The sequence below is a fragment of the Heteronotia binoei genome, chromosome 2, assembly GCF_032191835.1.
Source record: "Heteronotia binoei isolate CCM8104 ecotype False Entrance Well chromosome 2, APGP_CSIRO_Hbin_v1, whole genome shotgun sequence".
Lineage (NCBI taxonomy): Eukaryota > Metazoa > Chordata > Lepidosauria > Squamata > Gekkonidae > Heteronotia > Heteronotia binoei.
The window spans coordinates 88784737-88797922 of NC_083224.1; the positions used below are offsets into that span (position 1 = coordinate 88784737).

Consider the following 13186-nt stretch of genomic DNA (forward strand, 5'->3'; position numbering starts at 1 on the left):
ACTCAGCCCACTTTTCATGATGTTGACAACTCTACTAGGCTTGTTGGCTGAAAGTACTGTGAAATGAGTTATAGGGAAAGATTCTAAATTCTCCAGTATGCTCTGCTGTTTTTACTTAAAGCTAAGTAACCCTTGCATCTGGAGGTATAAGCCCTCCATCTCCAGAAGACAGAATCAGAGGGCTTGTAGTGCACTCTTAATGAATCCTCTAATTTTTCCAAGGATACAAAGAACTTAAGCAAAAGCATCAGAGACCCACAGTTCTTTTACATGGACACATACATAAAATTCAAAGCTGCAAGTAGTCTGTAGTGCCAAAATAAACAGGAGGCAAGCTGACTACCATGCACCTTCCTGAGGAAGCTACACTGAGTTGTCATGAAATGTGACATCTTGGATTGGCCTGGATGGTAGGGTGCTGGAGGAGAGACTGGAGATGCTGAGCCAACCTGCATAGATTTATGCTGGAGTCAGCAACTGGGAGCTAGAATCTGCCTTGCTTTGCAATAGCTCTCCCCTCCCATCATAGTGCTTGATATTCTGCAGCCAGCAGATTTTTCTACAAAGGTTCTGAGAACTTCCACATTTAGCAACATTTCTGCAACTGGTCAGGTATATTGCCCTGAAACCCCTACTAGATTACCATAAGTTAGTGGTGACTTGACAGCAAACCCCCCCCCCCCCAAAACTCTTAAATGGATGTTGCTTAACATAGTACCTATCGTCCCTTGAGGAAGCTGGGGTAATACAGAGGCTGTTAGAACATTTCCTCTGGTACTCTGTGTGTCTGCGCAGGCTTTGTGTGTCTAGAATTTCCCTGCTTTGCCACTGAAGTTTTAGAAAGGAACAATTAGTTTCATCAGTGTAACACTGATGCTGTTGTTGGGGGTTGAATTGCAGACTACAGGCATGGAAACAATCACACTGTTGCTGCATCAACTGCTGATCTCTGTTCCACCTACCTCTTCACCAGCATATCCATTGGGTCATGTCTTTGTTTCTGAAGCCTATGCATTGGTACTTGGAAGTAAATTCCAATTACTTCAGTGGGATGTGTTTCCAAGTAAGTGTGCATGAAATGCAAGCACTGTTAGGCCTTTGTAAATCCATTGCACTGGGCTGAGAAGTCTTATCTTTGCTCTTTCCTTTTAAACTCTTGATGGCCATGAGAGAGTTGTTTTGACCCTGAATTTTGAAATCACCGGAATATGTGTTCACAGACTATTGGAAGGTGGAGTTCATGTGATTTTGATGACATACTTTATAAGTCTCCAGCATACCAATAATTCTGGAATCTTCTCATAAGAGCATCATATCCACTGCTTCCACATCTGAGAAAGAATGGAAAGAGTTTTGATTTTATTGCTGCTTCCACTTGTCTTGGCAGAGTCCAGTTATAGTCAAACGGAATTCATCATCAATTTGGTAAGAGAGAACTATTGCAATGCAATCTTTAGAACGTTTTGCTCGGAGTAAGTCCCACGGAACAGATCCAAGTAGGTTTCTGAGTAGTCTGTTATAGTTTGTTTTAATTAATGTTCTACTGGTTTTTAAGGTTAAGTTAATGCTTAATTTAATGTTCTTAATGTAATGGTTTTAATTAATGCACCATTGGTTACTATGTTGTTTATTAATGTTTTATTTATTAATGTACCATTGGTCACTGTGTTGTTAGCCGCCCTGAGCCTGCTTCGGCGGGGGAGGGCGGGGTACAAATAAAATTTATTATTATTATTATTATTATTATTATTATTATTATTATTATTATTATTATTATTATTATTATTATTATTATTATTATTATTATTATTATTATTATATAGAACTGCTTAGGTCTGCTCTCTTAGTGTGCACTTCTCAAGAACAACCTCATGAGGCGGATGCACCCTGCGGCTCATGGTCTTCTCTCTTTAGTGCAGGGATTGTTGCCCAGAGGAAAGGCATGTATAAGTATTTTTTGCATGCCAGTACATAAGCCAATACAGTACCTATTTCAGAGATATTTTGGCACTCCAGCTCACTGCAGGAATAGGAGACTCAAACAAACAGAAGTAGGATTTTGCTTGGAACTCCACAGTGCCCAAGGGTATCACAACAGGGTGCACAAGGTTCAATTCTAGCTATATGGAGGAACAAAATATCTGTAAAGCTGAATTATGTAGATAAATCAATGTATCAAAGTAAATTGGAACTGCAATTACTGCCCTATTCACAAATGTATCCATAAAATCAAGTTCATGATCTTTCAACATTTAGGCAAGAGTTTTAATAAGAGAGACCTTGCAAAGGAAGGGGGTACTTCTAAGCAGCTGAATATGAGACCTATAAGAGTCAGAGTGATCTACTACCTGTTTAGTAGGTAATGTTGGGCCTGGACCCATGATATCCACATTCAGGTTCCAGCTTAGTCATGGATCTATTGCTTGGCTTTGTCTCCTGCTATATGATGGGTTTCCAGATCCCCTTGTCCATTCATGTGTCAATAGGCCAGAAATTCAACTCCAGTTATCTCAGGATGTAAAGGGAACACCTTTTGTTTCTGGTGCTTTTCAGTCCTTTTGCATCTCTACTAAAAGTTTTAAACAGTAGAGCCAGACTCTACTCTTTTCTCATTTTGGAAGGTTTGAGTGGGAGCATGGGATTTTGGGTGTCCCTTTTCTGCCTTGCATTTCTATTTTCAAATTATATTTCAGACCCTAGTACCTCCACACACATCCCATTGTCTTAAAAGTTGGGTATCTTGAGTGGGTGGAGTTCTGGCTGAGGGCTAAAGCACCTGCTTGGCATGCAGAAGGTCTCAGGTTCACTCCTTGGCAAAACCTCTCCTTGAGATCCTAGCATGCTGATCTTGATGGACTGGTGCTTTCAGTGTAAGCTTCACATACTTAGGTAAACTGGTTTGTTAAGGGTTCACATGATATTGGGTGGATTTTCCTTCTACCCATGGAGCATCAAAAGTATTGGAGTTAGTTAAGAGGGGCTGTTCTACCTGAATAAATGAGGTTTATATTGGGGTTTATATTGAGAAGGTTTTTGTCAGCGTTCTAATGCAATTAAGTGGATTTTGGCTCACTACTGGATTTCAGAATGCTCTGCAGTGTCAATCTTACCCCTATTTGCACAGTAAACAATCCATTGGGTTCCAAAATAGTTCTGTTTATTAAAGCATCAGGAAAGATAGTGACTCAACATGTGCCTTGAGTGAAGACTGAAGTCAATGGCTCAAGCATACACTTTATACTTTGCAAAAGCCCGCAAATGTGAATACTCCTTTGCACATACACCCTCCCCCCAGTTCCCACTGCCCTGATTCCCCCAGTCCATAGCATTCTGGTTCTCACAGTGCAGGTTGGTACAAAGACACTGATAACACAAAGCAAAGCACTCCAGTTCCCAAGGTACCTCTCTTACTACTGTTTACCGCATTCCCACAAGCATGCAAGCAAGAAACAATAGACTAGGGCTTTTTTTTGTAGCTGGAATGCCTTTGTATATTAGGCCACACACTCCTGATGTAGCCAGTCCTCTAAGAGCTTACAGGGCTCTTAGTACAGGGCCTACTGTAAGCTCCAAGAGGATTGGCTACATCAGGGGGTATGGCCTAATATGCAAAGCAGTTCCTGCTACAAAAAAAGCCCTGCAATAGATTAAACAACAGGTTGTGAATACTGTCAACACAGTGCATGAATTTACTTTCTGACTTTACAATACTTTTAACCTATGATTGGCAAGGCACTTGACAAGCTGCCCCCTTCAAGGCCCCCTTAGGGACCTGGTTTTGTGAATTTTACAATGGAATTTATTGATTAATCAGGGAGCAGCCACATGTTCTGCTTGTACCCACTCATGCTCCCTAGTGAGTCATTAGATGAACTGATAGAAGACTGGAATTCCCGTCTTTCTGAAGCCATTGATGTAACACCGCCCCCCAAATCCTTTCCACTCCTGCTTGCGATTGTCCCCCTGGTACACTTCAGATCTCTGGGGGATGAAATGGGAACTGAGATCACTAGAACAAGTTTGGTAGTGATCTTGTGATGAAGCTGCAAGATCATCTTATAGGGCCTTTATGAAAACCTATGAGATGGTGGTCAAGGCTGCTAAGAAAGAATTCTATGTGGCCTCCATCACATCTGCTAGCTCTCACCTGGCTCAGTTGTTTAGGGTAATCTGGTCTTTGACATCACTCTCAGAGAGAATCCAAAAATCTAGTAATTCAGCCACTAGTTGTGAGGCTTTTTTAAATTTGTTTTGTGGAAAAAGTCTTGTCTCTCTGCCAGCCAACTTTGATACAGTAAGTGAACTGGAGATCCCTTGGCCACCTTTGGATTCAGTTTTTGATTCCTTCAGCCGACTCTCTCTGGCTTATGCTGATAGTTCAGCCAAGTTTTGAACTTACCATTTTTGGTAAGGTAATTGAGAGAGTGGTTGCTGAACGTCTCCAGAGTTTCCTAGATGACACATTGGCGCTGGATCAATTCCAGTCCAGCTTCTGTTCCAGTCACAGGATGGAAATGGCTTTGGTCGCGCTCACAGACAAACTTAACAGACAACTGGATTGAGGCAGGTGAGTGCTGTTGTTGTTGTCTGACCTCACAGTGGCATTCGTCATGGTCGATCATAATCTCTTGTTCCTCATCAATGTAGAAGTTTTTGAAATTGTCTTGAAATGGCTCTCCTCATTTCTCCAATGTTGGGAACAGAGGATGGCACTGAGGGAGAAAGTGTCCCCTAGGCACCCCCTGATATGTAGTGTGCCTCAGGGAGCCATCCTCTCCCCAATGATCTACATGTGCTTCCTTGCCCACCTGGTATGAAGCTTCAGGCTGGATTACCATCAATATGCTGATGACATCCAGCTTTATTTGTTGTTGGGTGGCCAGCCAGATACCATCCAAGCCAACTTGGCTGAGGGATTGGAGGCTGTGGTAGGATGGCTAAAGCAGAGCCAGCTGAGACTGAACCCTTCTAAGATGGAGGTTCTGTGCCTGGGTCGGGGGGGATGCTGGTGCAGAGCCCCAACTTCCAGCTCTGGACAGTGTGTCATTGAGACTGGCACCTATCATCCAGAATCTGACAACGGAGGACCAAGTTTCCAACTTTGCCAGGTTGGCATTTTATCAACTACACCAAGTCTTCTCACAATACAAGAACTCGTGGGCATTCAATGAAATTGCTGAGCAGTCAGGTTAAAACAGATAAAAGGAAGTACTTCTTCACCCAAAGGGTGATTAACATGTGGAATTCACTGCCACAGGAGGTGGTGGCAGCTACAAGCATAGCCTGCTTCGAGGGGATTGGATAAAAATATGGAGCAGAGGTCTATCAGTGGCTATTAGCCACAGTGTGTGTGTGTGTATTTTGGCCACTGTGTGATTCAGAGTGTTGGACTGGATGGGCCATTGGCCTGATCCAACATGGCTTCTCTTATGTTCTTAAGTCAGGCAGCCGGCTGCTTTCCTGTCTCACCCCAACCGAGCCACTGTAATCCATGTGATGGTCACCTCTAGGATGGATTACTGTAACTCGCTCTATGTGGGCCTACCCTTGAGGCTGACTGGGATACTCCAGCTGGTACAGATTGCAGTGACCTGGGCCCTCGTGGGGACCCTACTCACAGCTCACATCTCTCCCATGCTGTGGGAGCTGCATTTGCTCCCAGTGGAGTACTGGATCAGGTTCAAGGTGTTGGTGTTAACCTTTAAGACCCTTAATGGCAAGGGACCCACATACCTTTGGGACTGCTTCTTCTGGTAAACCCCCAAGAGAGCCTTGCACTCTGGCAACTAACATCTGCTGGTGGTCTCTGGCCCAAGGGGCATCCAGCAGTCCTTGACCATGGCCAGGGCCTTTTGTGCCCTGACCCCAATCTAGTGCAATTCTCTGTCAAATTTCATCTAGGCCCTACAGAATCTACTACCATTCCACAGGGCCTGTAAGGCAAAGATGTTCCACCTGATATTTGACTGAGGATAGCTACAGTTCCATCTTGGCACTCCCACTTCCACTTTCACTCCCCACCCCCTAGTGAGATAGCAGCACCACCAAGATTCTGATGCCATCTTTTCTGGGGACTGTAAAATCTTATGGTTTTAATTATTCTAACGTTATTTCTCACAATTATAATTTTGTTGTTAACCACCTTGAGCCCAGCTATTGGGAAGGACAGTAAAAAATCCAAGTAAATAAAAAGACAAAACACACACACTAGTGGTTCAATTTAGGAATCAAATTAGTTTATTAAGCACAACGGTACACTAGTCTAACAACAGCATAAAAACACATTATGTTACCTTACTCAGGACATCACTAAGTACCAACCAAGTGAGAGTTACACTTCATTGAAAGAGAGCACCACTGAAGATTAGTTCTTCCTAAGTATGGCACAGTTTCTTGGACTGGTGTGCCCATGAGTTTCTTCTTATCTTAGAAGACGTCTTAGCAATACAAATGAAAGTGATTGCTAGAGGCACCTTGGCTGTCAGACCAGACTCTGGTCTGGAGAGCTTTGGGTTCTATGACTGGGGGTTATCCAAAGTTTATTTGGGGAAGCAGCACCCACATTTTTCATTTCTGCTGGGAGCACCCCAATCTGAAGCAGTTAGAGCAAAAACCAGGCTTTGGACTATGGAACAACATAACTATCCTTGTAGGAGAGTGCCCCCTGAGGGTGCATGATTTATGGCGGTCTAAACCAAGCTTGTCAAGCTTTTAAGTATAGTTTGATTAGTCAGGGATACCCCCAAGCCAGGATCCCTTGGAAGTAGGCAAGTCAAGCTAGACAAAACCAAAAAGGCTAAAGTGTGAGTCCTGACACACCAAGGTAGCACCACACAAGCCGCTTTCTATTAGCCAGAGAACCAGAGACCAGGACAAAGTCTCAGGCCCTCCTAGAACTAAAAATCAAGAAAGTAAACTCTTGTAAGGTAAGATGCTTACAAGGCAAGTTTCACAAAACAATTAATCTGGTAGCTGTAGCCAATGAGGGCTAAAGCTACTATATTCAGAGTGAAGCATCCTGAATTCAAGATATAAGTATAGTGATTTGTTTTAAAATTGTGCAGAAATAGTCAACAAAAGAACAGTAGAAAAGAACAAGAGTCCAGGAGTACCTTAAAGACTAATAACATTTGTACCAGGATATGAGCTTTTATGAGTCACTGCTCATGTCTTCAACAGTGAACAATGAGGATAAAAATAAAAAAGCTGAAAAATCTAACTAAGCACATTCACAGGCATTGGTTCAAGATCCAGATGTTGCAAAAAGAAGACTGAGTCCAATAAGGTCCCAAAATCCAAGTCAAGGGTTCTGATCAGTAAAAGGTAAAAGTAATCTCCTGTGCAAGCACCAGTCATTTCCACATCACATTTTCATGACAGACTTTTAATGGGGTGGTTTGCCATTGCCTTCCCCAGTCATCTACACTACCCCCAGCAAGCTGGGTACTCATTTTACCGACCTTGGGAGGATGGAAAGCTGAGTCAGTCTTGAGCTGGCTATCTGAACCCAGCTTCCACTGGGATCAAACTGAGGTCGTGAGCAGAGCTTGGACTTCAGGACTGCAGCTTTACCACTCTGTGCCATGGGGCTTTTTCTGTGACCAGTAAGACCCACCCAAAACAAGAAATGTTCCAAAGTCAGATGTAATCCAGACACAGGGCAAAACTAGAATGAACAGTCCTTCCTTTATGCCCAATGACCTGCATTGGCCTGGTTCTAGTTAGCCAATCAAACATATAGCAAATGATAGCACTTCACAATTATGTTTGTTGCAAACCAGCTTCAGCCTTGTGATTTCCAAGGGTAAGAAGGAGCTCACAATAGCCAGAAGAATAGTTGCTTATATTATATTTCAGAACAATTAGGGTCTGCTTCCTGATGTCCTAAGAAGGGTGAGTGGAAGCTGGTTTGGGGAACAATGAGAGCCACCTGGTTCTAAGGTGCTAAAGGATTATATAACTGGTAGTTTTCCTTTATACAAAATAGCAGTAATAGTAACTGAATTATGACAAGGAATTCACTAACTTCCAAATGCCAACTGTTAAAACCAGAATATCAACAGTTGATGTAATGGTATGCTGCTGGGAAATTGGCCACTACATCTAAAAAATAAAACAGCTTATGGCAGTTTTACTAACTGAAAACAGTCACATAAATCTGGAGGATGAAAGAAGCAAGGTGTACGCACACACACACACACTATCCTATGGTCTGTATCTAATTTGACTGTTTTTTCATTATAGGAGAATGGAGAATTATGTCTTCAGAGTGCCCAGTGCAAAAACGGATGCTGCCACAGGGATAGAGGGATGAGTCTGGCTCGTTGTACAAATAAAGCAGCTGAGAACCAGGAGTGTTCCCGCAAGGTAGGTGGGATTCCCTGTGGTGTAGTGCTTGTTGACTGATGGTTTTGCTGGCCTTTATTTTCAGCAGTGAAGAAAGTTGGTAGAAGGATTTAAGAAGAGCTAGAAAATAAAGTAGGGTTACCAATCGCAAGGTAGAGCCTGGAATTTTCCTGGAACTACAACTGATCTTCAGATCTCCAGGATTTTCCCAAGCCAGAATTGACAAACTTAGAAATGTATAATTAGATCTGGGAAGAATCAGCAGTGAATGCTAGCCAAGAAGCAGAACTGAAGATCTTAGGTTCAATCTCCAATTAAAGCATCTCAGTAAGTGGGCAAGGTCTTTGCCAAAGATCTTGGAGAACCACAGCCAGCTGGAACTAACAGTACCAGCCAAGATGGACCAGTAATCTGCCTCATTCAAAAGCAAATTAATATATATTGGGGAGGGAATAATAAAGTTAATAGGCTGAGAGGGTGCTGTGTGGTGTCTGAGGTTGCAGGATGGAGGAGATGCAGATTTGGTTTTTTACACTGGAAAAGGAGTATATTCTAATCTATATCTTTGTCTCCCCTGCAGCATCTCTACGGGGTTTACTACAGGTGTCCCTGTGAGAATGGCTTATCTTGCAATGCTGACAGAACTATTGTGGGGAGCATCATCAACACAGACTTTGGCATTTGCCAGGACCCAGCTAAACAATACAAAGTCAATGATGAAAGCCATTAAAGATACACAGATGCTCTTTTGTGCCTCCCTATAGTGATGCAGCTATCACCTCTTTCAGGACAAAAATCACTCCTGTCTTTGTGCATATCTTACAAGGTCCCCAACAACTGTTACATCGCTATTGTCTTTTCTATATATGCATTTGTCTTTTTTTGCTTAAATAACCTATTGTCAGAATATATAATTAGCTACATGCCCTAACCTGCTAGATATCTTTCTCTATGAGCACATTTTCAGCATATTGTTGTGCAGCAGCACACCATAGCTATATTTTCAGATTTTGACATCCATTTCCATGATTCAGTTACACTGTATGCGTTATATAGCTTAATAGGCCTTTATTTTGCATCTTTATGTCTAAAATGTTGTTATCTGGCTTTCCTAGAAAATGAGCTCACAAACACAACAGAACCATTGAGTCTGCCTGCTTATGTTTGCTTCCACTTCATTCTGTATGTAATAGATGTTGCACCCCTGGCTTGCACAAGGCACTGAAAAGCACTATATTCATGCCCATTCCCTCTTGGCTTTGGCTCAGATTCCATTCTCTCGCTATGTGATAATCTTGATTTGTCTATCCCTGCTACTTTTGTTGGGCTGGACTATAAATGAATATGTCCTTTCTTGGTCAAGCATGAGTTTTATTTGTCTGTTTGTTTGCTCTAGCCTTTCTCCCCTGCTTTTCTCCCAAGTGGGGACTCAAGACAGTTTTAAAAAGAAATGAACAAACAAACGAGAGAGAGAGCATACAAAACTCCTAGGCGGGTTCTAAAACCACTGGCTCAGCTGACTGAAGGACATAGGCTTCTTGCCAAGGTCTAAGAACCAAGGGCCATACTGTATTTTGGCCAGACTAAAGGCTTGTGCCTCTCTGGTCAAGGCCAGACTTACATTCAGACCAGATCTCACTCAGCTAGCAGAGTGTTGGGGGAGTCCAGGAGCTTTTCCTAGGAATCCCGTCCCCACCCAGCTTGACAAGGGAAGGGGGTAAAACTGGCAGGAACCCCATAGTTTGAGAGAGGGGGATGGAAATACACCCTATTCTGATCTATGATATATTGAAAAAAAACCATGCTGCACAAATTTTCAAGCAAGAAGCAATTTCAGTATTCATTTTACAGAAGGGAAAAGACAAGCCAGTTTTTATAAATGAATAGTGTACTTATTACTCATTTAGGAATTATTATCTATTTAGAAATGCATCCCAGCTGTTCCAGCAAGATTTAACCATGGTGTCAGCAGGGGGTCCTTAGCATCTCAAACTCTTCTGTTAAATACCTTTAGAATCCAGATTAGCTGTCAATCAAGACATTGGATGGTCCTGATGAAACCCAGACTCTTCCCTTTTCTTCCCAGAAGACTCTGATTGGAGTCATTGCATCATTAGGTTATAAACACCTTCCGTGTCAGGGAAGGGGCTTGGAGCTACAGGTCCTCATATCTAGATTTTTTATTTTGAGACTGGAACTCAGAAAAATAAACAGTTCTTGAGCAATGCCTTATGGGCGAGAGCCAGAGAGGCCTAAACCAGTTCAGGCTGCTGTACAGAACTGTCCCGTCTTGCCTATCATTCCACCACACAGAGGGGTTCTCAAACTTCTCAAAGGGATTGTTACGTAGCTGCACCTACTATTCAATGGACAAGGTAGGTGGGGAGGAAGAGGGGAAACCCTAAGAAAGGTTCAGGAGCTGCACTCCTGTGAGTTCCTGCTGAAAATGAGGCCTAAAGACAGCACAACCGAAGTTATAGTGACCGAATAAGAATGTATTGAAACAAAATCATACAAATATGTTCAATAGAAGACTAAATAGCAATAACAATTCCCTAAAAGTTTCACAGTTCCATCAAAGGAGTCCCAATGAATGGGAGGTTGACTTGATTATTCCTGCTTCAAATCCTCTCCTAGCATAGGGTGCTCCAACCACAAATCTCAACCAAAGGCAAAAGCTCAGAAAAAATATCAAAGTGTTTCTGATGCATCAATAAATTGCAGAAAGCTGCAAAACCCACAAGATTATTTTTCAGTGCGTCCAAAGACTGCACATAGAATTCCCAATGGACAAATGGGACAGAAAGTCTTCAGTAAGATTTCAAAATAGCACTAAACTCCAAAAGGCTCAAGGTCTGGCTGGAAATATTATGGTGTGTGATATCACTGCCTCTTGAAATAGTAGGCCAAGACCTGTTAACTAAAATAAGACAGGACCAAAGACGGAAAGGAAGGCAATTGTGAGAGGCAGATGCAACTTCAGATTGGTTCACAAAAGCCACTTGCTTTGGGGAGCAGTCAGGGAATTCCTTTTCTTAGGTGAATGTCAAGAGTTGTGCACAGGCCATCTTAACTGGGGAGATTACTTCCTACTAGAGCAGGGATGGCCAAGGTTGCTTAACATAAGAGCCACATAGAAAAAACATCAGATGTCTGAGAGCCACAAGACATGAACAAATATCACACACATATTTATTAAAACTTAATATTTTATTTGCACAAAAAGATAAAATACATATGTATGCACTTTACAACATGACCATGCTAGAAGGAGACTTTAAAAAAAAAAGCTGGGAATAACAGCTCCCATAAAACCAGCATAGGGAAAAGTTCGGGAATTATTTTTTGGCACCAGTGGAAGAAGGAAACACACATACACCATATAAATCAAACCATCGTTTGCATCATTATGCATTTGTCTTTGCCTTGATACCAAGGTTAGTAAACACAGTTCCTACTAGAGTTACAAAACTAGGGGAACCCTGCACTACCCTCTTTAATTCTGTCCCTCCTTCCAGTAGCTTCCTTGGGTCTGGTGCTCTCTTTCCCTGCTCTAGGTTTCCAGGTGACCTGAGGTGGAGAAGAGCTTGCAAGCCTGCCTATTTCCCCTTCCTTCCCTGTTTCACACATGACCGAAATAGTTGCCTACCTATGGGTCAGCACTCAAAGGTTGACTGAGATACCAATACTAAGCATGCTTTCTTGAGAGTAAGCCTGCATTAAGTTCCTCCTTGACCTCCAGGAGCTGCACAATAGGTGTGAAAGAGCAGCATGTGGCTCCCGAGCTACAGTTTGGCCACCCCTGTACTAAAGCAATGGCGGAGCATTATTAAACTGTGAAGACAGATCCAGCCACCTGCCTTCTATTGTTAAGGGCAACTGAAATACATAATTCCTACTGATTATAGCTAAGGGTGATTTCAAAGAGAAGAGTTTGTGAGGCACACAGAAAGAGTGCAGCTGACAACTACAATCCTCTGAGAAAGGGACTCTGGCAATTAGCACAAATAGCACAATCGTTAGGCTGCAAAACAATTCAAAGCCATGCCAAACCACTAGAGAAGCCAGTACTTTTAATTTAATTCTGGTTCCTATATTGGTACTACCACAACAGAGAAAGCTTAAATACAGGCCGCTGTTTTTACCCTTTTGCAGGATGGCACCTCCAGGAGGCTTTGCTCAGATGTGTGATGCTGACTCAGAGGAACATATTGAGAGAGGCAGTTTGGTAGATACTGTTGCCAGCCTCCAGGTGAAGCCTGGAACTCTCCTGGAATTATGACTGATCTCCAAACTATAGAGATCAGTTCCTCTGGAGAAAATGACTGCTGGACTCTATGGTATTTCACTTAGGGTTGCCAAGTCCCCTCTGAGTCCCTACCATAGAGCTTTCCCTCCCAAATGGCTAGAGCATCTGAGAAAACCATAGAGGTTTCCAGGAAACGCCTAGAGTGGCAACCACACATCGGCAGCGGCACGATGATATCACTTCCGGGTGATGTCATCACATTGACAATGTCAGGGGAGGTTCCCCCTGCCGGCCCAATGTGAGCTGGAGGGTTGGGAAATTCCCGGGTGGGGGAACCCCCACCCAGACCAAGGGCTTGGCAGCCTTAATTACACTCCACTGAAGTTCCTTCCCTCCCCCAAAGCTTGCTGACCTCAGGCTCTACCCCCAGATCTTCAGGAATTATCCACACCAGAGATGGCAATCCTACCCATAAATAAGTGGTTCCTAGGCCACGAAGGGGTTTGTAGGTAGCCCCTTAAACTGAACTTGGGAAACTGATCACTAATTAACCAATGGAGTGGCTGCAGAATATGTGTAACGCAATACTGT

General features: G+C 42.9%; 1 protein-coding gene across 1 annotated transcript; it reads left to right on the forward strand.

Moving 5' to 3' along the window:
* Positions 1 to 1287: 1287 nt before the first annotated feature.
* On the forward strand, positions 1288 to 9178 carry CLPS (colipase). The gene is made up of 3 exons (XM_060233289.1): positions 1288 to 1425; positions 8245 to 8367; positions 8927 to 9178. Exons 1-3 carry the CDS (start codon positions 1342 to 1344, stop codon positions 9074 to 9076), a joined length of 357 nt encoding a protein of 118 aa, XP_060089272.1. The 5' UTR covers positions 1288 to 1341; the 3' UTR covers positions 9077 to 9178.
* Positions 9179 to 13186: the final 4008 nt, after the last annotated feature.